Genomic DNA, 26,766 nt, shown 5'->3' with positions numbered 1-26,766 from the left:
ATCCACGGAAATACCTCTATTCTCTCAAAAGAAATATTGCTAGTTATTTGAGCTCCACCGACTTTTACCTTCACCCAGTGAGGAGGGCAGCTTGTTCAACTACATCCTGTTCTACATACTCCGGTGCGGTGGGTGGCGCTATGCACCTAACAGTTGGTAAAAAAAAAAAAAAAAAAACACACGAAGAAGAAGCGGCTCGTTCCCAGCATGCAGCTTGTCGGACTGGAAGGAGGTTTTCCCCCGGGTCGCTCAGATGTTGACTAACACCTGAGCTTATAATGGTTTCTGGTTTGCAAAGACACGTCGCAGGTTAACTCGTGTCGGACATCTGGAGGAGACGATAGACGCTGCCAAGTAAGTCCGCTGATGTTTGTGATCGGCGGGAAGGGAAGGGAAACAACGACAGAAGTAATCTGTGAACTTTAGCTCATTTGCCAACGTTAGCTGCTCTGCTTCATATGGGGTTGTGTTGTTGAGTGCTTTTGCTTTCCCGCTCCTGTCAGACTCGGAGGATGAAGGTAAAGGTCCGACAGTGGAACGGAGTGGCCTCCTGGCTGTGGGTGGCCAATGATGAAAACTGTGGGATCTGCAGGATGTCCTTCAATGGCTGCTGCCCAGACTGTGAGTAACCAGGCCAGCGTTGCTCAACACAGTAGGGAAAATATTAAGATTAGAAGAATACAAATGTAACTAAAACGGAGAGAAGATAGATGGATAGAAAGCCTTTTTTGTCATTATACGTTAGATATGAGATTGCAGGTGCTACCCCATTTGTGCTTTAAGAACAGATAAAAAGCATAATTTTGGCCTTGATCACAACATCACAACATGGGATATAATTTATTCCCAGATTTATTATCATTGTCGCATTTAAAACACAATTGGTAATTATCAAATAATGCTGTTAAACAGTATATTCTTAACAGTGTGTAGTGGTCATTTCCTCAAAGGCTGTAGAAACAGTAGTGGAAAGGACAATATCTGCAGAAATCAGAGCTGAAATGATGTAGAATAAGAATGACCTGACTGCTGTACTCAAATGTTCTGTTCTGTATCCACCACCAAGTATTTTTCAATTACTTAAGATACTTTGGACTTTCGATTACAGTGACAACGTAATATTGTAATGCTGTGAAACACTTCACATGAAACCGTAATTCACACTAGTGTAACAGGTGAGGTCAGTAGCACTATGTCACAATGCTGTGTGTTTTTACTACCAAAACGAAAAATAATTTTTGTATTGTTAGTGACAGCGGGTTGGGAAAGCGCCCAGGACAGTGTTTCCCCTGGGTTGGCTGCTGAGGATTGTGTGCGTTTAAAAAAAATTCTGATATTTAACGTTCAGACGTCTGTTCATCTTTGCTTTTAGAGGTTTTTATAGCACAAGCTTTTAATTCAATTTTTCAATTCACTTTTATTTGTATAGGGCCAAATCATAATATACATTATCTCAAGGCACTTTACAGGGTAAGGTTGAGAACTTACTTTGTTATAGAGAAAAACCCAACAGTTCCCACAAAGGGCAAGCACTTCAACCTGTCTCTCCTCTGATCCACTGTGTGTGTGTGTGTGTGTGTGTGTGTGTGTGTGTGTGTGTGTGTGTGTGAAAAGGGAAAAGAAATACTCAGTGAAACAGAAAGCAGAGAAGACGAGAGAAACGCCACAGTAAATGACAGCAAATCCCAGTAGAGAATCTTACACTAAGCTCATATGAAACAAGTGCACATAGGCGGCAAAATGGGGGAAACAACAATAAATATAAGTGAGAACATATAAATGATGTGGTAACAGTAAGTGATGCAAATTTCAATATATTGCTTTAAGCATGATACATAAACAGGTAATTCAATACACAATAAATAGTATTTTTTCATTCCAGAAAACACATTGAACAGCAATAGTAAAACTGTATTAATGCAGTATCAAAGGCCTAACATTTCTGTCCTAAATAGCCATTTAAATTCAGTTGTGAGAATTGAATTCTTTTCTCAGTACCTCTTAAGTAAACTAGAAACAACACCACCCATTCTTGAGTATGAACTGTAATTTTCTATTACAGATAAAGTATTAAACTTGTTTTGCAGGCAAAGTGCCTGGAGACGACTGCCCATTGGTCTGGGGTCAGTGCTCCCATTGTTTCCACATGCATTGCATCTTGAAATGGCTGAACTCGCAGCAAGTCCAGCAGCAGTGCCCCATGTGTCGACAGGAGTGGAAGTTCAAAGAATGAACCTGCGGAGGTGGTGCTTCTGTACGTCCGCAGAGACTCTCTCGCAAGCCTGTTCATGTGTTTCTTTTTTGTATCGGCTGTAAATAATGTTTTTGTACTTGTAAAATGCAAAGAACATTTTCAATATATTGTATTCTGTTGATAAATGCAGTGTGTAATTAAATTGAAAAACATCGACATCACATTCACCGTATACCTCTTGCTTCGCGTGATGCATGTGGGTGACTGTTTCATCAGTGTGGCTGGCTGCTTGATTACCCAAGAGGCCTCTATGGCAGCAGTTTTAAAGCATATGACCTGGATTTCAATGTGCTGCTAACTGTTTCTGACTTTAATCCTTGATGAGATTAACCAGATTGTTTTGTCTTTCCAGTAATGACTCTGAACAGGCACTTAATAGGTAGTTTCTATCAGGTTCAATGTTTTCCATTTGTAATGTTTAGACATTTGCCACACAAATCCATTCAGACTAACTTATTGTATCTTTAAAGCTCCAGTAGTTTTTGTTTTTTTTTGCCACTTGGAAAGTGGAGCAAGTTTAAAAACAGACATATTTTCACCTTAGAGAGTAACTGTATTAGAAAACAGTTGTCTATTTGTCCATCTGGCAGACAGAACAATTTTAGCATTCGTTAGGAGTTGTGTTTCTGTCCAACTGATGCATGGAAGTCCCATATTCACTCTCCTATTAGCTCGGTTTTTGTCTCCAACAGAGTAAACTAAAAACCAGATTTTATTTGCTAAATGCTTATGTATGTTCCTCAGTTAGCTGCTAACTTTGTTGTTTTGTGCTGGGTTGGTAGTTTACAGTGGATTTATTATTTGGATTAATACAGCTGCCTACCGGTGCTTAAAATTAGGTTAATGAGAGTGGTGTTTGTTGGCAGGAAAAACGACACAAAAAAAAAAAAAAGGCTGAGTGAGGGGATCTGCAGAGTTGGGTCACATTTCTCTGTAGGAGTGTCCCCTTTCATGTAACACATACATACTATTTTTTGCATTGTTGATATAAAAAATCTTTAATTTATTAATCTCCATTTCATGGGTTTTTCGTAGTCATAGCCACAAAACACCAGGTCCAGTTAAACGTAGATTTGTCAGTGTTTTGTGTTTTGTACCACAGATGTGGTCTAATGAGCTTTATGATTACTTTGAGTCTCCACCAACACATTTTGAAGGAATTTCTTTCATCTTTAAGATTGCTGTTCTCTTCTTGCTAGTGCCAGAGTGTTGTGTGAAGTTCTGCCAGGACACTTTGAAACTTTTATGTGGAACCTTACAGTGATCATAATTTAAATGTTAATTTGCTGCGCTTGATTAGCTTTTGTCTCACACCGTGCTGGAAAATGAAGGAAATGGTACACAAAGTGAGAGTCTGTCTAATAAATTTTATTTAGAAAAGTGAAGTATAAAAAAAGTCTTTAACAAACAGCTAGAAATTAATACAGTTAATTGACTGAAACTTATCAAAAGGCATAAAAAGGCAAAAACACTTTTGATCAACTGTAAACAAAAGATCAACTGTAAACACAAGCCTGTTTGTTTTTCCTAATCTTAGCCTACAGAGGAAGGCATGCTGTCAGCGGTGCTAATCAGATGAGCAGCAACAACAGTTTCAAGTTTCACAACATTCAGAAGCCCTCTGAAATCCAGCGACATGCCATACAATACAATCAACAACTTCAAATCAAGTTATTCATTCAGTTCACTGCAGTATAAAAGATCAGAGAGGATCCTCTACCAGGAAAAATTTCACTCCAGTGGGAAGGCAGTCATCCGCCTCTGTCAGTCCTTCATCCAGCAGACATCGACAGTCACCGACCTCTGAAGCTGAGGCAGCTCACAAAATCAGGAAGCTGCACTGACATGGCCTTTTCTGTCCATTACTGCAGAGCAGTCAGATGACTAGGCATCAGTTTGTGGCTGGAAGAGCCATGTGTTTTCAGTCATTGACAGCCAGACCGAAGAGCTCCAGCAGCTCTTTGTTGTCCGGGTCAATGAGGTCAGCTGGCTTCTCCCCGCAGTCGTTCTCCAGCTCAGAGTCAGCGCCAAGTGAGAGCAGGTAGCTGAAAGAAAACAATATAACTCCACTTATAAAAAGGTATCAAATATTGCTTGTTTGCGACATTGGCAAACTTGACATACTTCAGTGTCAGAAAGGTCAGTGAGGTGCAAGAATGCAGCAGATCCACCAGCTTCTCTTATCTTTGTGACGTTAGAGAGCTGTGGAGCCAATGAGTGTGTGTGTGTGTGTGTGTGTGTGTGTTGGTATGTGCTTGCCTATTTGTAAACATGTAATTTTAGCTGCAAATATGTGACTATTGAAAGAAAAAATTAAATTTTTCTTAGAGGTAACCATTTGAAATCACAAGCAAGAAAACACAATGCATGCTTAATTCAAGACACTCAGGTGTTTTGCTTTTACAGCTTTACTTGGTCTGGTATGACCAGTAGCTTATGACTCTAAACCGCTTTTGTTTTAGCTTTTGCCCTTATACCATAATTCTAACTTGTGGCAGCAACTGTTCAATAAAAGTTGTGCAAGCTCTGTTTAATATAAAAGGACTAGATGCCAACCGTGCTATGTGTGGGAAACCGTCGCTGCAGGCCATGTGCAGTGGGGTCCATCCCTCTTCATCTCTCTGGTGGATATCTGCTCCGTAATCGACCAGCAGCTTCACACACTCAAGATTCCCAGACAGGACAGCCTCATGAATGGCAGCCATACCTGCATATAAAGGGCAGAGCACAGGGTTTGTGGTTTTTTTTAAGCAAGCTGCATGAGCCTTTCACAGATCAGGGTATTGTTATTGTTTCATAGGCTCACCGGAGTGGTAGATGGTGTCAAGGCTGACTCTCCTGGCTCGGATGAATCGCCCAATTCTCTCCAGCTCACCGTGTCGCACATAGTCCTGGAAAACAATGTCATTGGGAAAGTGGACGCTGCGGATCGGCTTCAGAGAAGCAGAGCTCTTGCAGTTGACTGGGACACCACAGTCCTCGGTGTAAGCCTTGATTCCCATTGTCTGGGACACGGGGCACTGATAGTACTTCATCCTAGTCAGACTCAGTCTTCCCTTCGTTCTTGCAGAAAAACTAGTAAATTCCAACAAAAGTCTCACAACAATTAAGTTTGACTTCCTGCAAGCGTTAAAAATCAGAGTAGATTCTCTCGAATATATGAGAAGTGAGCTGTGCTGCAGAAAGATCCGTCAGTTCTTCTCTGTCTGTCCAGCGTCTCCTGCGTATCGACAGTGGAGCTGCTCCTCTGAAGGCCAGGCCCCCCTGTGGCTCTCTTTATACTCTCTGTCGGGCTATTCTAAGCCACAACCTCATAGATCCAGTGACAAGATTTGGAAGATGAGTAGCCGTCTGGTCAGGGCCCTCCCACTAACTTGTCACAAGCCTGTGATGCAGCTCACATCTCAAGACATGACAGCCAGTAACCTCTGCCTCTGCTGTCACCCCCTAATACACAGATGCTGCCACTTAAAGAGAGTGGTGACATCCCACAAGCTCAGAGGCAGGAGGGGGGGGGGTTGGATAGACGCTTCTAGTAAACACCAGGCAGGATAAAAGTGGTTTACTGCTGGAGTGTGTCAGTGCCAAGGGCAAGGGCATGCAGGGGTGAAGTGCCATGCGTAGGCTGTTGACCATCAACCACACTGACATAAACAGGTTGGAAAGGCTGCTGGCCTCAGTCATGTACTATCTTGATGGCTGATGTGAGACTCTGGAAGGGTAATGATCAAATGACTGTATGGCTTGCATCATTGTCTTTATAACTACTGGGAAACTGATAATGCAACATTTAAAAAACTGTATTTTTAAAAGAACCAAACATTGTCTGGTTCAGGCTTTTCAAATGTGAGGATTTGATGCTTGTTTTAAATAAACTAAGGTGCATCCTTTTGGGGCTTGAATGTTTGTTGGACAAAAAAATTGAAGAAAGGTATTTAAAGATGTCAGCTTTTGATGGAAATTTTTAACCGCACTGGCAGCGTGGGTTGGTCTGCCAGTTGGTTGGTCCACCAACTGGCCATATTCATCATCCCTGGTGAATCTTGATGACTTTGGTTATCCCCTGACTTTTCATCTGCCACCTGAGGTTCACATTTGTGGTTTTGAGTCAAGATCCAGATATACTTTATTGTCCCTTGGGGAAATTCGTTTTGGACTCAAGAGTTACTGCCTCACAGAACCTTAATTGTCAGACATAAGTGCTTCTACATCTACTGGACAGACTGTCGTTATATTTGGTGCAAAAATATTCCCCAGAGAAAAAAATCAAATAATTGTGCTTATCAGGTCAATTTTTTTAACTTTTCCAATATTGTGGTTTATATCCCAGAACCTGCAAAACTGATGTCATTCCCATCAGCTTCAGATGTACTTTGTGTTGTGTTGATTAACGAATGTTAAAATGCTAAACTAAGACGTGACTACACCCATTTTATTCTATTAGGCATTTATGTGAAATTGTGTCTTAATTAGCATGAGTTGTTAAAGTAAGAAACATGTTTTGTGAGGTGACACAACCTTTGTCTTTTGAACACCAAATTGTAATCAGTTTATCCTTCAGTCCAAGTGAAAGTTTCTACCAATGTTGAAGAAATTTCCTCTGGGTATTACTGAGATATCACTTTCACCTGAACAGGGTGTAGAAAGGGACGTATGTGTGGACCACCTGAAAGCATTGCGCCAGTCATGCAGCGCAGAGGCCTGACACAAAGAAACCAAAAAAAACAAAACACTGAAGACAAACTAAGACAAAGTTATTTTTATATTTTGTTTATTGGCCACCATTTCACGTTTTCCACATCAATTTGGATATGATGGAATGCTTTATTAATTTTCCCCCACCGCTGTACAGCTGTCAAACCCATCACCTGGCTCTACTCAAGCCTCCCCTCCCTGCCCAACACACACTGACTACCACACACACACACACACACTTCATTCTCCTGTTCATGGAAAAACAGAAAATATGAACTAATCATTCAACACGTCACAGCAACTTTTACACCATTCACACAGCACACTGTGCACTCACACTCTCACACAACGCTGCGGCAACAAAGGTGTTGGGTAGAGCCAAAAGGGATGCGTGAGGTACAGTATGGGTGAGGGGTGGGGCTGTGCAACTGTTCCCTCCCCGCCTCAGATATAACAGACACTTCTCTCAGACCAAAAACTGTACCAATCTCTGTCTGCTTTAGTAACCACAATGAATCTCTGATTAGGCATGAATGCAGTGCGACCTATCAGAACTGGCGCCAAAAACCATTCCAGGCCTGAGAGTGTGTCCATGGGCCAACTCTGCCCCAACAGGGCCAACTGGCTACAGCTGGGCACAATGGTACATCATTAAAAATGACAAGTCCTAAATTAAAAAAAAAAAAAAACAAAAACAAAAAACCTCATAGTGAAAACAATTAAATAAAATAGGATTTCCCCAAAGAGTTAAGGTTTGTTCCTTTTAGAAAATAGTCAGTAGCCATGCTGAAATGAGGAGATTGTATGAACGAAATGAAAACAAAGAACTCCCACCCTCCCCAACCCATACCAAGAAAGAAAGAAAATTATTGGTCTCAGCTACAGATTGGGGGGAGGGGGGCTTTGCACCACACTGGACAAGCTCTGTGGGGCTTATTTTAGTGATGATGTTGCAAAATAAAATAAAAAACATCTATAGGATGGCCCCTTGTCCCCTGAGAGTTCAGTCCTTACAAAACCACCACACAAAACTCTGGTCCTCTGGACTTCTATCAGAGGGAAAAGAACACTAGCACCCCCCTTACCTACAGATACAGGTTACAACACTCATTTAGCTCATACCCACACTGAACAATGGTGAGGTGTCTTTTTTAAGAGCAAGGGAGCAAATTCATCAGGATAAACAAACACTTTTGAAAACTAGATCTCAATGCCATTTTTACATTTGGTTTGAAATATACAAGGCAAACAGCTGATGTGGAGCTTTGTAGAGAAGGCATTGAGGTCTCCCATAGAGGTGGTGCGCTGTTCCACAGAGTCCCCCCTGGTGGGACAAGACCAGTCTGGCCAGAAGTTGTGAGGTTGGAGATGTGGCTGGCAAAAAAAAAAAAAAAAAAAAAAAGGCCCTGCCACGCTACTGATGGACTGACTGACTGACTGACTGACTAACTGGCAAGCTGGCAAACAGGCCGGCTGACTGACTGACTGACTGAGAGGCAGTTAAAAGGGGAAGTATTAATGTTCACAGGACAGGGAAGGTCCACAAGGAAGTGAAGGTAGTGATGGTGACTGGGTGGAAGGGTTTGGGCGGGACTCGTCTCCTCTCTCTCTCCCTTTCTCTCCTCTGCCAGCTCTTACAACTCATCGTGTCCGTCGTCATCACCTCCATCCTCGCCATCGGAGTCCTCGTCCTGTCCTTCATCCACATCATCCAAATCCTGGAGAGCAGAGAGGAGAGGATCACCGGTTAAAACAGAATCCTTCAATGCTGCCAAGCACGTGTAGTTCACGATGATTATAAACTATAAACATGCAAGGTGCAGACAACATGCTTTAATGATAAAATATGAACTTCCACCAGCATTTTCAGACATAGTAGATGAAAGATGAGGCATCTGGCTGAATAACAATACTGCACTGTGCAACAACCACAGATCTGCATATAGATGACATCTTTGTTTTGGACAGCCATTCCTTCATGTCTAGTCTGTGGACAGGTGGGTGAGGAGTTGTGTCAGATAAAGGAAGGCACTCATGTTGACCGCAGTGTTGCACGTGCAGCTTTTATGTGGAGGTTCGGGTCTCCAGGCTAAGCCCAGTAAACAGATATGACAGCTGCAGGAGGAATTAGTGGAACGCAGTCGACGCTGCCGCAATTAGACTTCTGGGAAGGGGGCATGGTGGCTGTAGTGGAGTGGAAAGGTGGTAGTAAAGAGGATCCCCGTTAATATGCACTGGATGCAACGGAGTCGTAGCACACAAGCATGCAATATGGGAGAGCTTGCTAAAACCCAAAATGCATCCCATGCATCTTCGACCAGGGCATGGATGCAGGTTCCCCTGACAGATTGGCAAATATAATTTTCACCAATAAAGATGCTCGCTTGACATTTTTGACACATTTTCTTAAATCAGCAGGCAGATTTCTTCAAATGGCTATTAAATTGCCCATATAATGATTGCTTTTGTTCAGTTATGTCATTGCACCTCCAAAAAAAGCCAAGTGGGTCAGTTCTAAGGTTACAACCTGAAATCCTCAAAGGACCTAGTCCTGTGAATCTATTTTGGGTAGTTTCAGGAATGATGCCAAATATGCCTCCAAAAAGCACTAGAGTTTCAACCAGAGACATGTGCATGCTCCTCTAAGCACTTGACTTTTGGCTTTATAACAAGACTCAAGTCCAAAAAGTAATCTAAAAATAAAAAAAGACTGAAAATTAGACCATATTTCAGTGCGTAAACTTCAACTTGCAAGAACTGAGTTTCTAGAAAATGATTATGAGTGCATTTTCTGGTCCCAAATAGTAATCTTTCTTAGAAAGCACGACTCACACTTATCATCAGTGGTAGTATCAACTTAAATTGCCCTGACATAGTATCAACTTATCAAGTTTCCCATCGGCATCCCCACATATAACCAAAGGTTGCAACACTGACTGTCAATTAAGCACCGTTTGTGTGTGTAGGTGCTGCACTGTGATTAACCAGAGCAGTGCAGATCGATAGACACACAGAATATGTCACTTAGTTCAGTTTCTCAGCTTGCTGCTTTTCACGGCTGTCAACAGAACTTTTGTCCCTAACAGGAAGTGAAGGGACAGTCAACAAGAGACAGAGAACCGCCATAAATAACTGTTTCTATGCACCTCCTGTCAGTGATTTTGAGGGATTATGGTGAATGCTCTGATTATTAAATGTAAATAATTAACAATGTTTTGTTTGTGATGAGTTTTGTTTGGTTTAACATAGCCTACTGTCTCCATTTCTCTTCATTTTGGCTGTGTTCACTCAGAAAGATAGCGATTGTTGAGTTTTGCTCAGCTCATAGCGCTGCCTACCAGGGTAGCACAAGTAGAAAATCAGTTCTCATAAGGATACAACTGTGCTCTTGCTGAGCTACTTCCTATAAAGTGATTAGATACGTCTCAGTTGAGATGATCTTACATCTGCATCCAGATCGTCGTCATCATCATCTCCTGCTGGGGCGCCGCCGTCCTTACCGCCACTCTCCAGGAACTTGGTGAAGCCTTCCAGTGTTCTCTCCCCATTGTAGTCAATCACCTGTTGATCAGACAGTATAACTGATAAATGTAAAGATCTGCACCTCAAGTCTATATAATGATTACATGTGCTTCACTGCAAAAACAAAAATACGATTAAGCCTTTCACACGTGTGTGCCATTTAAAAGGCGGCCAATAAAACCTTGGCACTCTGTCTTCAAATTGTGCCAATAAGCCGTCCACTGGTGATCTATGAGCAGTGACACAGCAACAAGCTAGTGGGTTGATTGCTAAAATAAGGTTGCATTTGAAAAGGACAATCAAAGGACAACTACAAAGCACCCAATCTAATTTTTAGTGCCATAAATCCAGCCATGAGAACCATCCTCCCTCAGCCACCTCCTGGGTCTTCTGCATGCTTCATTTAAGTAGGGTCATGAGCTAATCCTTAGACTTACTCTGGGGTGTCCCCAGTATATACCACATCTTTAAGGTTGCTAAACCGAAAACCAGCATGAGAGCTTTGGAAATAGGCAGGTGCAGGCTGATTCTCAGAGAGTGAAGTCATCAAGCAGGAACCAAACACCAACATAATGGTACAGAAACTTACAAGGCCAGCAGGCTCAGGTTTCTGCACATGGTTAACACTGCTAAATCAAGAGGCACTAATGATAAGTGTCTATGCTATGGATGTTGGATCCAAATAAGCACCCAGATCACTACAACTCACAACTGCAAAGGCATGTAACGAATGAGAGGGCAAAACTATTTTTTTGGAAGGACTGGAGATGGATGGATCATGATCAGTTAACACAAAGGGCAATGTTCACAGAGATGAGTGTGAGATACTAAGAATTACTAATAATTTTCCATTCTTCTCTTTCTGCTTACGAATCAAATTAGGCATGGCATGCTTTACCAATCTCACAATCCACTACCAATTCTTGGTGGCATGATTTGATGATTGATTCGATTCAAAATGAATCTTGAGTCAATAAAAACCAAGGCGACACTATATTTTGGCTCTTACTCCAGTGCACTGTGTGCCAAACCACAGAACCTTGTTCTTTGCCCACTGAGCTGCAAAGGAAACAGAACTGACAGTAAAGCTAAGTAGTGTTGAGGGTCTGACTAGCAGAAAAGAGTGTGTGAGAGCATGCAGAGGTTAAAATTTAAGTTATTTAAGTTAATTGCATTAACTTCTTCAGCATCTGACAGCCTTCCTGGATAATAATGTCATTTACTGACCAACATCACTGGTTTAATGTTTTGCAAAAACAGAAGTGTGTGTGTGTTTGTTTTTGAGTTAAGAGGGGAAAAATGGACTTATCCACTTATCTCCATCAGTGGTGAACAGCCTCTGTGCTAGAGCGTTAGTACTGGGGAAAGCCATTGTCATCCAAAAATGCTGTACAGACACAGGGGTTTTGAAATCTAACAGACTACAGACCAAGTTATTTTTTATAATATCTTTTAACTTCTATAATATTCTATAATAAGACAACCAGAATTACCGCCTAATGTTTGTATGTGTCCGCCACACAGTCAAGTTACAGGAAATGTGGTTACAACGTCCCTTTGTGGTACTGTGTTACAGCTTTGAATAATGGCCAGAATTGGCCAGCAGAATTTTTGATGTCACCATGAAGTTGACCCTGGAAATCATAGTTTTATCCTATAATTGTGTCATAATTAGAATAGAATAGAACATTTGTCCCAAATTTGAGGAAGTTCCCTGAAGATGTGATTTGTCAATCAATTCAGAATCATAAAAAGATAAGAATCTTTATTACTATGTGGATCAATTTTTTTCACGCACCTGTAGAGCAAATGTAAAAATAAGAACATATTGCCTAGAAAGTTCTGATGACCTAAAGGATGTAAAACTGTTAACTAATACTCAGTGATGGGCCTCTCACCTTGCGGTCTTCTCCTGCAGGGAAGAACTTGAGAGTAGGAAAGCTGTGGACTTTCACTGCCTCAATCTCATTGGCTGTGGAGTCCATCTTTGCTATGATGGTGTCAGCACTGTCCTTATACTTCTCTCCCAGCTTCTCCCAGATGGGGGCCAGCTGTTTGCAGTGTCCACACCAAGGTGCATCTAAATATCACAAAAGCCCAGCAGTTTAGTGTTGAATTATTACTGACAAAACAGTTGCATTGGCTTTAGCTCATTTAGCTATTGATCATTGATCACATTTAGGGGCAATATCATTTCAGCAGTGACATTTCAATCATCAACTTATTTCTATTTACTATTACTGAGCTGCTTAAACATTCATTTTAGTAGCAAGTAAAGTAAATCCCTAGAAGCAGGCAAACCCACAACATGTCACATGCAGCCTCAGCTTCATGGTATTACTCCCCTATGACTGGCCAGGAACCCCACCACCACCACCTGTCAGTGAATATGGGTCTTCCCCGCTCTGCATGACTGGCCATAGGCTGTATTTAAACAGTCAGCGATGGAAATTTCCTCCACAAATAGTACAAATTTGTTGACGTGGATAACTATAAAAAAATCCAGTGGCTATATTTAACCAGATCTTTTAAACATCAGTTTCTGGTAACAAATTAATTTGCAGAGAGTGGGGCTGAAAAGGTGTGAGTGAAACCTCAGCATCAGCTCTTTGGTATTCGAAAAGGGCTTAGCATGGGCAAAGTAAGGAAGGGCAAGATTCGGGTTTCAGATGCTGCAACTAGAAGCTTTGCCAAATCTTTCACCTATGAGCAACTGAGCTTAGACTGTCTGAAAATACCCCTTTAACAGGTGAACCCCTTTACCACCACAACCCAGAGACTGTTGACGGTTGTGTTTTCATGCTATTCAGATGGAAATTTCTGCTGGCTCCTTGGTCATTAATAAAAAAGAAATTAACGGGATAAAGACAGAGGCTCTTACAGAATTCCACAAAGACATTCTTAGCGGGATCGAAGACAACCTCCTCAAAGTTCTTGCCCACCAAAACCCTGACAGGGTTTTTTTCCCAGTCTTCAGGGATGTCCTGGCTCATGAGATGGGGCTGTAAAAGAACACAGACAGACCATGGCATTAACAGGGTTTAGAATTTAATTCAAGTTAATTACTTGTGGCTGTCCAACAATTGTCCTCAGTATGTTATATATATGTGTGTATATATTCAAACTGCAAATACTAAGCACCTCAATTAATGTACAAGTCTACCTATAGTTTACATATGCAGAGCCAACCACTCAACTGTCACTATCTCTCTCACTCACTTTGAGTTTGCCCTCAGTGAACAGTGTGCAGAATTTGGTGATGCTCTCTGCTGTGATGGAATCGCTCTCTGGCTTGTACTTGGTCATCTCATCCTCAAGGGTAATGAGACGGATGGCTGGGCACTCTTCTTTCTTCAGGCCAAAGAACTCCAAGATGCGCTGGTTGTCATCCACATCACTGTCAATGAAAATGAATAGGATCTGGATAGGGAGGGAGGAGGGGGTCAATATTTTGAGTTTGTCCCAAAATGTTACGCAATATATCGTGGCTGTGCAAAGCTTTAAAATTAAAAATGTTTTCTAATGTTAACAGGACACACAACAAACACAGGCTAATGATAAGTGCACTTTGAAAGACATGTCTCTTGTTCACCTACCCGTCCCTTGAATCCCTCTGCGGCTTTCTTAAACTGGTCCATTTTGTCCTGGAAGTCTGAGGCAGCTTTGGGCAGAAACATGAGGATGTGGGACTTGATGTCTCCACCGAAGATTTTAGGGGCGGTCTTGCAGAAAACAGAAACACACAAGTTTGACATATGGGTATCAGACATGGAATTGCATTTCTTATTGTTGTGGACAATATTGTGGAGAGGTTAAATGAGATGTTAACAGTCACATTGATGTGCATGGCTCCAGTCACTACCTGCTCAGTGAACTCAATGACCAGAGGCAGCTGGTTGGCCTTGACAAAAGCCAGGAGTTTCTCTTTGGTCAGCTCTCCATCAAAGGTATTACGCCCCTCATCAAACTGTAAAGGAAACACAGAAACGTTTAGATTCACACATTAACCACCCATCTAGTCTGCCTGTGAACACCACAGATTTACCGGACAAACCGCTTGAAAAATCTCTGGGTAAACCCCAGCCAACACAAGATCCAGAGGACCAAACAGACTTTTATTGGGTGTTAAGAATAGCAGTGGTAAACCTTTGCCAAGTAGCTGTTACTGGCACACAATAGGAGAAAGGACATTTGGCCACTGGCATGCTGCCAGCCTTGTGGGCATTGACTGAGTCTATGAAACCTAAGCTCTCAACCCCTGTTGCAATAAACAAATGAAAGACCCCAGTTGTTTATTAAGACTGAGGCAACGAACCCACATGTCAGCCATGCTTGTATCAGGGTGAAGTTACTAACGCAGATCAGAGGCCAGACAAAAGCCTTGGTCCATGTGCCAAAATGAAAGATCATCCATGACTGAAAGGAGTGAGTGCAGCTACACAGTGAGATATTTAAAGTCTGTTGCTTCCTGTTGAAGCAACTGGGGCTGCTGGACATTATTTCATTACCGATTTACTGCAAACTATAAAATGTTAAAAATAATGATGACAAGGTACCAGAACAGAAAGTGATAAGAGGCATGATGGTTAAACATTAACTAGGGCTGCAACTAATGATTATTTCCATTTCATTCTTATTCAATTAATTGTTTAATTGTGTATGAAAATAATAATAAAAAATGCCTGTTCCAATTTCACAAAACTCAAGGAGATAATTTATTAATTAAACAGTCCAAATTTAAAAAGATTTGCTGTCATAAGACAAAAAAACACATTCAAGATGCTTGCATCAGTGAATGTTTGGCATTTTTTGAAAAATGACTACAATTTTAATGATCAAAATAGTCCTTCCATTAATCATTGCAGTCTTTAAATGAATCAAAATGTAATAAAACAGTAAATACCATATATTAAAGTAATATGCATGAAACAATCATTAAAACAACAATCATCAAACTATAGTAAATGGTGTTGGCACTACAGTGAGTGATTATGTTTTACTTTAAACTATACCTGCATTTGAAGATTTCCTTTTTATTCCATACTGATGCTTTTGAAGATGTACTCTCAGTTTCAGAGAGGGGTTGATTCCCTTTATGATCATTTTGGAGGATGTAGTTTCTGGTCATGTTGAAGTATGCTGCATCATACTGAGGGTGTTTCTAATATTATGTCAAACCCATTTATATCCGGCTGCATTTATTTAGCTGCATCTAATAAACTGGCAACAACTGAGTGACTGTTGTACTGTAGTTGTTTGATATTTATGTGTCAAGTGAACATTTCTTCTGTCAGGACTTTTCTTTTATTGTTTTGCAATTACATCAATAACCATTTGTATTTAGGAAGCATGAGCTTCACACTTGTTAGTTTATTAAAACAAACCTAAACTAGGAAATGGGGTCAGATTTCAGCACACGTGCCTCATTGTCAGCATTAAGTATTTTCCATTTTTTTAAAAACACAAAACTCCAAGAGTAGAAAATGGGAATGCGATACAAATCCTTTCAGCTGAACTGCTTCCGAGCTGAGCAACCACCACACTCTATTCTGTCATTTTGTCAAAGTGCTAAGCATTTTCTAAACATGTTAAATGATGTTACCATGGCGACTAATATAACTGATAAGAGCATCTCTCAAATAAACAATGACAAACTTAAAGAATATATATTCTGTAGCTCTGGTGCAGGATAAAGCACTATCTGCTGTTGTTAAATGATGCTGTGGTGCATTTTTCTGGAATGAAGGAGTTGAAATCAAACACCCTCAGATTACGGGGTTGCTTCATTTTTATTGACAGACACTCTGGACATTGACCCAATTTGACAAATCCACACACTGACTGACATAATATTTTGCTGATAAGAAAGCGCTGCTCTCTGACCTGCTAGGGATGGTTGTCGTCAGTAACACTGACAGAAGGCAGATGTCACCTGCTCTCTGTTACTGTATTCTAGAGCTTCTGTAAGTTTTTACCTTCCCACCTACAAGAGGTGGGAAAAAGAAAAAATTGTCCATTTGGACTTGTAGCGAGGCATTCAGCTGCTATCCATTCAGCCAATGGGGCTACTCGAACGATGGACTATCACCAAATAAAGCTCTTTACCATTCATCAACATTAGCTCAACCTGTTGAGGTCATTCACTGGGTAGGTCAAGCAACAGGCCCAAAGGCAGGCACACATCTTAAACGTTAAAAAGGACCCTAGACAGGCCAAGATTAGCAACGGAGAGGGATCCCATGAGGTCGACAGCATCATGTTACCAAAGTTTAGATTAAAAACACATTAGTGTCTTCTGAAGCATGACTGTAAATGCTTGCACATATGAGTGTGTTTCCCAAGCTGATCCAAAGCCTTAAATAAACTACTAACAATATATTGTGATAAGACGTGGGACAGTGAGTAACTACTAAAAATAATGATGTGTCAACCATTTAAAAATCCGTCCTGCAACCAGCTTGTCCAGAGGTTTGACTAAAAAGACTGTACATGTATGTAGATGCACCATTTGTGTCACTACGACATCTAAATGAGTTATTTTGAAACAGTGAAAAAATAAACTTAAGAACTTGAAGTCACCTTCTTGAAGAGGACAACACTGTCCTTGGACACTTCAAACTTGGAGTAAACAGCATCATTGGAGGTCAGGGCGAAGGGAATGTCGTCTATGGCTTCAGCAGCTTTTTCATAGGCCTTGGCACCAGCAGACTCAGCATCCTACAGACACATGAGAACTTTGCTTAACATGAGGCCCAGTGCAAATAATCCCCTATGGCTAAAACTTACTTAAAAAACATTTAGCTCTTGAATTGAGAAAGCATCACAGCTGTGGAGGAATATGTTTTTTATTGAGATTTGATAGTCTATGCACATGGGAAAGTAACTGTATTACAAGAATCTAACCAAAAGGTGTGTAGAATATAAACAAAAGGAAAGAGCTTTTTACCTATATAAATCTTGACCTGTTATCTAGTTAAACCTTTATCAGAGTGGTACCTTAAAGAATCCGATGACTGCCACCTCACTGTCAGCGATCAGAGACTCAGCTTCTGTGACCCCAGCAAGTGTGGCGACAGCCGGGCCTGTGCGCTTCTTCAGCCAGCTGACGATGTCATCTGCCTGCCTCCCAGCTGCAACACAATAACTCAAGGTAATTCTCTATGCACTGACATCACAAGTCAGAAGTCACAGGGGGAGCAGATGTTAAAAGTTAATCTGCATTTCCTCTACTAAGAGTGGAGGCAAAGAGACGCTCTTCATAAATTCTCTGGTGGGAAAGTTTCAGTGCATTTTGAAAGTGAAAAATCTAATACAGTAAAAACAGACCACATCCGCATTTCTGAAACCTGTAACAGCTTTTACAGCTTCAGATGACAATACAGAATGCTGCTCCTTTGTTTCTGACTTTTAAATTGAAGCACTATATTGTATATTGGAATCATTACAGCAACTTTATGAGGTTGCAAAAAATGTCACCCTTTCTTTAGAGTAAAACTATTACAACTAAAGAGGAACTAAAAAGACAGACCTGGCTGCCAGAGTGATGCAACGCAGGAGCAATATCACTGAGAGTTGATGAAGCGGTGCAACATGTGGTCTTGGTGCAGTACGTGGGAGATGAGAGAAGGGTGTTTCTAGAAGCTGTACTCAACTCAGAGTAGTCATTTCCACAAAAATATCCCAACTTGCTCTCTCCTCCCTTTCCAAACTGAACCTGGCCCCGACCAGCAGAGGAGAGGCGACGTGAAGAACTGCACATACCTCTACCCAGCTCGGAGGCCAGGCTCAGAGTCAGCGTGTGAGGAACGTGCAGAGGAGGGCCAGCCTACATTATGTCTCAGTCGTGTTGCTGAGAGCTGATTGGCAGAAACAGTGACTGACTCCACTGTTTCTGCTTCTGTGCAGATCACATTACCACAATGAAGAAAGCAAATGTGCCTCCAGTTGTATGATCTGGTTCTTTTTGCCATCTACATGGGATCTCACAACATTACACAACAAATTTTTTTTTCATTCACTTGACTATGACAGAGGTTACTCAAGATTACATCAAGTAGTGAAAAAAAAAGAAAACCAAATTTAGAGACTAACACAGAGAAAAAGACATTTTTTAAAATCCAGAAAGTTGTTTGATGTCATTTAGGAGAATAAGAACATTACAACTGGTTGAATATATTGACTATATCTGAGTAAACAAAAACTATGACCTGCATAAACACACACCTACATGCAGTATTTGAATGGTGTTAATTTCCCACCACTGCTCCCAACTTCTAAGTCTAAGTCATCTATCTAATGTAAGCAAATCTGTACCAACAAAACACTTTAATACTCACCAGAGTACTCTTTAGGTGACTCTTTCTCTCCACCCTTGAAGAACTTGATGGTGGGGTATCCACGGACACCATACTCTTGTGCCAGTTCAGACTCCTCTGTCGCGTCTACTTTAGCCAGGCGGATCTCTGACCCCTCGGCCTTCAGCATGCCTGCTGCCTTGGCATACTCTGGAGCCAGGGCCTTGCAGTGACCACACCATGGGGCATCTGCAGGGTAAACACAGAGGTTTGCATCACTGTTGAGAAACATACTAGAGTGAAGGAGCCGATGACATTATTGGAAAACACGTACAGGAAAAATATAAGCATGACAAATAAGGGGTTGCACAAAAGCTATTGTCATTTACTCAGAAATAATGACACATTTGCATTATGGTCTTGAATTTTCTGGTTTGTCTGGACAACCAATGGAAAGTCCATAATATTCATTCTATATTGGTATAACGGAAATGAAAGAACAAATAAATCCAGGACCTTGCATTTGTGTTCATATAATCAGCCAATGACATTTATTTCTTTATTATTATTTATTATTTAGATTACTGATCAAAATGGTAATTAGATTGTTAACAGTTCTGATTCTTATCCAACAGAAAAAAACTCTAACACTTGGCCAAAACCTATTGTATTAATAAAATGCAGAAAGATCGTTGGAATACATGGTGGCTGGAGCAGATTTCCACAAAAATGTGGCTTAATTTAATTTTAACTGTGGTTTCACATGTTAATTCATAAGCCATGGTGTCGAATCCTACATGTAAAAGTTGGACACAAATTCCATACAGACAATCTCCTAATCAGAAACGACACGTCAAATAAAGTGACCTGCATTGCATCACCTTCGATTCTTGACAAATAACAAAACTTCCTTGTCCCAGTCCAGTCAATATAGACGCACAGATGAACTTTTGTACACGTCAACCTAGCCCCACATACACACGGCGATCCCGCCCAGCTGAGAAATACGTGGGGCAAACAAAGCCTTCATCCCTCCCCATCCTGAGCTCATTGGAGAGTCTCCCCCTCGGGCATCTCTGACTGGTCCACATATTTGTCAGAAAATATGTGAGCAGGACAACAATCTGACAAAAGTGAAGCGGGATGGGCCTGTTAGCTATGAAGAGGTGGCTCATATAAGCCTTGGCTATGAAAACTGATCATACTACTGGCGGAAATAAGTTACTAAAAGACAACTACTACATTTAAATTACAGTAAATAAGACCTCCGGGGTGCAGGAAAAGTGAACTTGCATTATGAAACCGCAGCAAGCAATCGAAACTTGATCACTGTACTGATTCACCCACTATTTTAGCTTCTAGCTACTTATAAGAAGTAGGTTATTACTGCTTACGGCAAAGGTTGTGATGCACTCACTGCCGTTTTTTTGTGGGGGGGTACAATTAAATGCAGCGCTAATAACTGTCTATATACCATACTGTCCCTGTAGCCAAATGAGAGCAAAAATATTGCTAAACAGAATTGTAATGTGATTTACATTAGTAGTAAAATAAGCTGAGGATTACTGTACTGTGCCAAGTGTCGTATTTGTTCAGCATCAGGTCGCACTTCGAGGATACTCGGTGCTAGCTAGTCAAATTTATAGGGAAATAGTCTGACAAAGAGAAAACGCAGATTGACAAACAATATCCCGTACGTTTTTTACACTGGTGAGCAACTCGCTGGTGAGCAACTGAGTGAAACAGGTTCACGCATGGATGCAAAATTGAGCACGACATCAGTAAGTTAGCTAGCAACGGCAGCAACTTGTCAAAAGTGTCAAAGTTTAATGCTACCGTTGACCCAGGCGTAATCTAGCTAGCTAACCGAGCAGCCGGCAAGCCTGCAGGGGATAGCTAGCGTTAGCTGGCGATATTTTGTAGCTGTGGTGTTACTTACAGAATTCAACCAGGAGGTTGGGATGAGCTTTGAGAGCCTCGTCGAAGTTACTTTTCTTGAGCACCAGGACATCTTCTTCTTCAGCGATCTCAGCCCTGCTGGCCACAGCCAGTGTGCAGAGGAGCAAAAACTTGAACATAGTTGCTGTCGAGTACGCTTCCTGACAGAGAGAGTAGAGCTGTAGACACGGTCGGTTACGGTTTAGCACAGAAATTGGTCTCAGTTTTGGTTTTCTTCCTTGTTTAAGGTTGGGAGAGTAGCTGGTATTTTGTGTGTACCGCTACTAACGTGGCATTGCACGCAGACCGGAGGGGTCAGCTGTAGTGCGCATGCGCATTTATCAGGCCGAAAGCAGTTCGTGTTGAAATGTGACTGGACCGCGACGGGCTGCACCTGGAAGTGAATGAGCGGCGCTCCCTGCTCTCTGCTTACACATCAGCCGTGAATGATAGCGCAGAATGATCATAGAGAAATGAACTGGAAACATGATTTTTAATCGCCACCACCGTGTAAATGGACAAAATTATATCTAAACACAGTTTATTCTAGCCGCACCAGGTTATATTTATTTTGTTTATGTAAATAAATAAAACGTAATCTAAGATGTAACCTGGGTGCAGAGCCATACAATAGGCCTATGTTTTTTGGCTCTGGGCTATGAGGTCTATGTAACTGTAAGTAAAAGGGCAAAGTCTGAGTGATGACTAGCACTTACATATATGTCACATGACTTATGATTATCTATGACACATCTGTTTACACTCTGATAACAAAGGATAGATTGGAAAGTTATGTTCACTCAATCCAGCCATGCAAATAATTCGGTTTGGCTGCTCAAGGGATTTAAAACAGAAACAGTATTGTCACTGACATCATCATATTTTTCTGCCAAATTGTTATTTCATTTAGTAGAGAGAGGAAGTGTGATTAACCAGTAGTTAAAGGACCATTTGAAAAAAGGTGACAGTAACACTACATCTTGTATGTGATGTAGATCACACATAACAGTGGCAAAAAAAGTATGTGAAACTTACTGCAGAAGTTATTCTGTGGTAGATTTACTTTGATAGTTGCTCTGCATCACCCAGCTTCTGCTGAGCTTCAGCAGGTGGACAGCCACCCTGATGTTATCCTGTAAGATAAACTCAACTTTCCCTTTGATAATGAGAAGCTTTCCAGGCCCAGAGGCAGCAAAACCACCCCAAATAATCCCCCACTGTGCTTCACCTTTGTGGTTATGTTTTCGTTTTGGTATGCAGTGCCCCTAACCAAGCAGTCATCATTTAAAAAACAAATGCACAACTGTGGTTGCAGATTAGGTCAGAAAACTACATCGACCTAGTTAGGATTTTTACACCCAACTACATTCTGAGGAAGGAGGCCAAATTCAATACAAATGCTTTCCAAGTTTTAAATCTGACAGCGGTTTATCAACAAATCACATTGATATCAGTTAATTTTGCCGCTGGCATTTGTTTGAGTATGATTATAAAGGAACACCTCCTGCAAATCGCAGTTACTGTATATTCATGCAGCCTGTGTCAGGTCTGTGTTCAGCCTTTGACTGCTGATATTTTACATGAGGCCCCACAAGATATTACAAACCTGAAATTATATAGGATATTATACAGTGTATACAGTATTAAACCTGGCTCATGTTTTCCCTCTGCATAGAAGTGAAGACTGCACTAACATTAAACTACCACCTCACAAGTTCACCAGTAGTCCAGGGTGATTTCTGTGTTAATGCAACAAACTGCATTTTAAGAGAAGTTGTTTTTTTTAATATGGTATGCTTTATCGTGTTTCATTGTCATCACATTTTTCTACCAAATTGTTACTTTATGTAGTAAAGAGAGAGGAAGTGTGATTAACTGGTAGTTAAAAGACAGTTTGAAACAAGGTGACAGTAACACTACATCTTGTGGCACTTCAGTCAGTCCGGTTATGACACTTATGACAGGATGAGGAAACAGTCAGGGACAGGACAAATAATTGAGCCAAAGGAAGCACGAGTTTGTGCTAAAACTGTCTATCATGCTAATGGGGGGAGGTTAAAGAGGGGGGATCCTGGAGGGATTCAATTTCAAAATACAGCATTCAAAAATCTTCACAAGTTCAGTAGTAGTCCAGGGGCATTTCTGTTTAATGCCATTAACTGCATTTTAAGAGAAGGTGTTTTTCAATATGATGCAATTAAGCTCTGTCTGTGACCCACCACATTTTATGCAGATGGGCTATAAAATGAGATTCAGGATCAAAAGTTGGTTCAGTTCTTTCTAACTGAAGCAACCTTATTAAGGTAAATTAGTATTCATCCTTAGGTCCCTTTCTTCAACATCTGTGATGTTGGAGCTGTTGTGAAATGTGATATGATATGGTTGCCATAGTATCATATGGATAATCACTTAAGTTTGTTTACGTAAAGGCTTTGTACAGAGCATATTCAGGTAATGACTGCAGTACTCCATAGACTGGTGTTTAGTTTGCCCTTACTAGATTTAGTCAAATTTCACAGAGGATAACGGACCCATTGTATGCTTATGCAGTAATAGTGCTTGTAAAACATACACTTTATGTAATTCAGCATTTAAATGTCTCAGTTCACACAGAGAGGCACAAGGTCTCCCTCTCTTTGTACAAATACAAATCATACGTGTCATGAATGAGTTTGACAAAGCAGTGAGTAGTGTGAGCTGATTGGCTGCAGCAGTTTGACAGTTTGTCACTCCTGCACAGGGGGTGGCTACATCCTGGAATCTGTCACACAAGAGAAACCAAGATAGCTTCCTTTCAAAATAAGACCCTTATCATAACACATCACTTTATTAAGTCATTGATATTATGGAATTATTAGAGTTTGTAAAGCAACTCAGGTGACTTTTGAAAACAAATTCCCTAACTCTTCATGCTCTTTTTACTGCATTTAGAGTACAGTCACTGTGTGTGATCTCCACACTCCCCTTCTCAGCTGTACCTTTCATGTTAAGTCACTGCGCTAAGCAAGTCATGAGACAACTAAGTTACAGGTGCAGAGAGAGGCTATCAGTTTATTTTATCAAGGACATATTTTAAATGCAAACATTTTTCTTGCTGACTGCAGTTCTGTAAATTTCATTTCCTTTTTATTATTTGTTTAACTTTTATGTAACCAGGCAGGTCAACAGTGAACAGTCTGCTGTGTATGATGACAAGAGGAGATAGGAATTAAAAAGAGATTAAAATAAAAATGATATGCAGGAAGCTTTTTTATGTGTAGTGTGTGGGGTTTTGGCATAGCTTCAACTCTCTAAAAGATAAGGGAAAGGAGTCTTAAAGTGTTTTGCCTTTGATCCTTTTAGCCAAATGCAACAGTCTCACTATAAAGTCGCTGTTAATATTAAAAGTGTTGTCTGAGTGTTTACATTTTAAGAAAACTAAAATTAGAGATTATTTACTTTACTTAAAACAGCTCCCCTCAGCTTTATGGAGCTTTATAAATTCTCCCACAACTCATTATCACAGCAAGCAGCTGTTATCAGCAAAAACGCTTTAAAGCTGCTTGTGCACTACCTGCTCAGCAACAAACAAGACAGACACAGACTGGCTGGTGAACATATAGGAGCTTTTAGCAGCTAAAGAGACAGATAGTTCCCTCAGGAGTTAGTAGAGACCAAACAAACACAAAGCTCAGGAAATCTTGCAGCACATTGTTAAAAGCCTGGAAAAGTACAGGGGCGCTGGTCAAACCAAACAGCATCACCAGATACTAAGAGTGGCCAAGTAGGGTTTTTAAACACAGCTCCCCACTCGTCTCCCTCTGTGATGTGCACCAGTTGTTTGGCGATGCAGAGGTTCAACGTTGTGAATATGGTGGCACCTTGAAGGGGTTCAGAAGCAAAGTTGATTAATGGGAGTAGACTTGTTTTTCACAGTGATGTTGTTTAACCCACAGAGGTCAACGCAGGGGAAGTATGAAAGTATATAAAATGGAGATACACAGGTAACATACCAACAGCCCAAACTTGTGCTTACATGGAGTTCTCAAGTTAATGTGCTGTACCTTCCACTTTGTTTATGTTTATAAATATATAGGAATATGTATTGTAGCTAACAGCACCAGGTATTGATTTGAGGATATTCTATGAATGGTGAACACACCTCTGTGGATTCAAAATAATATTGATCAGTTCTGTGTTTTTTTGTCCAACTAGAGATGTACAGCAGGCAATTATGACTTTGAGTGAACCAGAAGGCTGTAAAGAGCAAATCTAATGTTCATATGAATGACTGCACCAGGAAGTTCAGTGATAGGCAGAATGAATTCAGAGCAGGAGGACAGAATGAAAGATGAGCACACACTGATCGGCACACACAGTGCTGGAGCTCATGTTTTGACCATTTGGATGAAGTCAGGTCATTAAAGCATAATGGGATTTTAATAAGGATGCTGGCAGAGGCAGATAGAGAGGAGACAGACGTTCACCTTTAAAATACATTTATTCATTACAAAAGTGCAGTTGCCATGCCAATGCTACTAGTGCAGGTCCCTGGAGTCCTTGAGGTTAGCGAAGAGAGGACATTCAATTACAGGGAACTCTTGAATATGATGTGAGTTTGTAATCAACAGTGTGGGCACTGATGTCACAGCTAAAATTACCAGCATGTTTCATTTATACCGTTCAGCATGTGAAAGGATGTCAATTAAATCTATCTTTAAAAGGAGCAGGTTACTGATAGACACTGTGTTGGAAGGAGGTGTGGGTTCTTTCACAAATTACACATACTTGGAAATGATGTTTTTCCAGAGTGTACTACAGGTGCAGGGTACCCATGCAATGCCTTTATAAGAGCCACCTCCCCCTTACCATGGACATCCTGTGGCCTCTCAGAGTCATATTGTACATCAGTGATGTATATCGGTGAGCCTGTTCCACCTCAGTTCATGCAAAGCTGTTTGCTCAATGGCCTTGCATAAGAAATAAGTGACACAACAACATTTCTGTCCTCTTTTGGTCTCATGTCTCTCTTCTGCAAAATTACCACAAAAACTAATGTCAAAACTAACAGCCGTTTCTCATCACATTGATCATTATTATAGAAGTGCTTTTTCAGTCACACTCAAAGACAGTAAAACACAGCTGTGTGTGTAAGAGAGAAAAAGATCATAGTTGATCAACAAGAAGAATTGTATGTAATTAAATTAATGTTTGCAGATTCTTACATAGCGAGGCCACTACAATGTAGTATTTGCACATAGCCTGATCTAAGACACAATATTCATGTAGGACAAACACAAAAGACATCATACATATTATAACCTTATAAAGACGTTCTGGTGAACGTGTTAGCAAACAGTTTCCTATTTATAATCCCACAGAGAGATAGAGTAACATTAGGATTTGGAGTAATGATTCTGATATCTGTCTATTTAGACACTAAAGTGTTTGTTCACTCCATATGTTTACAAGTTAGTGCCTTAATTTGTGTGTCATTTGGTGTTGAGAAGGGAGTACACAGTGGGGCTACACTATTTTGTTGAGAATAGCTGCCTGATACATGAGGTAAACCAGGTTGATGAGGTGGGCCAGAAAACCAAAACAATGAGCTCAAAGATGCTAAAAGGTCCCATAGACTAGAGATGACCTATAAAGTTGGGTGATATATTTCTGTGGGTGTTAAATTGAGAGTGGTCCCTTTACATTATTGTTGATATTTAAAAATATAGTCCCATATTTCACTGGTCAGAAAACCTGCTAAGACCCGCTAACATCTGGGTTTCATTGGCAATGAAAAAGGGTTTAATCGGCATTTACACTCGGGTCAAATGACTCTGCATCTATAAATACCATGTGTTTTTTCTGCTGCATGTGGTGTAATTAAAATATCTTTCCTTTCTTACTTCTGCATGACATATCTGCATGATATTTGTGTTCTAAAATTGTATTTTTTTTTTACATTCATTTCTGCCAATTGCCTCCCACTCAATGCAAGATAATGTAATTTTATAAAAATGTGTTTTATCACAACAGCCTGTAGTGCACTGAAATGTTTTGCCACAAGGTGGATCCATGTACCAGCAA

At 40.7% G+C, this 26,766-nt stretch overlaps 3 protein-coding genes across 3 annotated transcripts; 1 reads left to right on the top strand and 2 right to left on the bottom strand.

The window, feature by feature from the left end:
* The first annotated feature begins 191 nt into the window (after nt 1-191).
* On the top strand, nt 192-2,415 carry anapc11 (APC11 anaphase promoting complex subunit 11 homolog (yeast)). Its single transcript, XM_071505160.1, has 3 exons — nt 192-354; nt 504-621; nt 2,088-2,415. Exons 2-3 carry the CDS (start codon nt 513-515, stop codon nt 2,231-2,233), a joined length of 255 nt encoding a protein of 84 aa, XP_071361261.1. The 5' UTR covers nt 192-354; nt 504-512; the 3' UTR covers nt 2,234-2,415.
* Nucleotides 2,416-3,601: 1,186 nt separating this feature from the next.
* ppp1r27b (protein phosphatase 1, regulatory subunit 27b) lies at nt 3,602-5,503 on the bottom strand. Its single transcript, XM_071505159.1, has 3 exons — nt 5,061-5,503; nt 4,811-4,961; nt 3,602-4,299 (listed from the first exon to the last, which is right to left on the bottom strand). The coding sequence occupies exons 1-3, from the start codon at nt 5,287-5,289 to the stop codon at nt 4,176-4,178; spliced, it is 504 nt and encodes a 167-aa protein (XP_071361260.1). The 5' UTR covers nt 5,290-5,503; the 3' UTR covers nt 3,602-4,175.
* A 1,505-nt stretch (nt 5,504-7,008) lies between these two features.
* p4hb (prolyl 4-hydroxylase, beta polypeptide) lies at nt 7,009-21,023 on the bottom strand. Its single transcript, XM_071505158.1, has 11 exons — nt 20,705-21,023; nt 18,808-19,014; nt 17,468-17,601; nt 17,051-17,188; nt 14,334-14,438; nt 14,068-14,193; nt 13,691-13,891; nt 13,353-13,473; nt 12,370-12,551; nt 10,394-10,510; nt 7,009-8,667 (listed from the first exon to the last, which is right to left on the bottom strand). The coding sequence occupies exons 1-11, from the start codon at nt 20,841-20,843 to the stop codon at nt 8,584-8,586; spliced, it is 1,554 nt and encodes a 517-aa protein (XP_071361259.1). The 5' UTR covers nt 20,844-21,023; the 3' UTR covers nt 7,009-8,583.
* Nucleotides 21,024-26,766: the final 5,743 nt, after the last annotated feature.

Source organism: Trachinotus anak, unplaced genomic scaffold (assembly GCF_046630095.1).
Source record: "Trachinotus anak isolate AG129_WGS33_773 ecotype Australia unplaced genomic scaffold, CSIRO_AGI_Tana_v1 ptg000019l, whole genome shotgun sequence".
NCBI classification, from domain to species: domain Eukaryota; kingdom Metazoa; phylum Chordata; class Actinopteri; order Carangiformes; family Carangidae; genus Trachinotus; species Trachinotus anak.
This window is presented reverse-complemented; position numbering and strand designations above follow the sequence as displayed.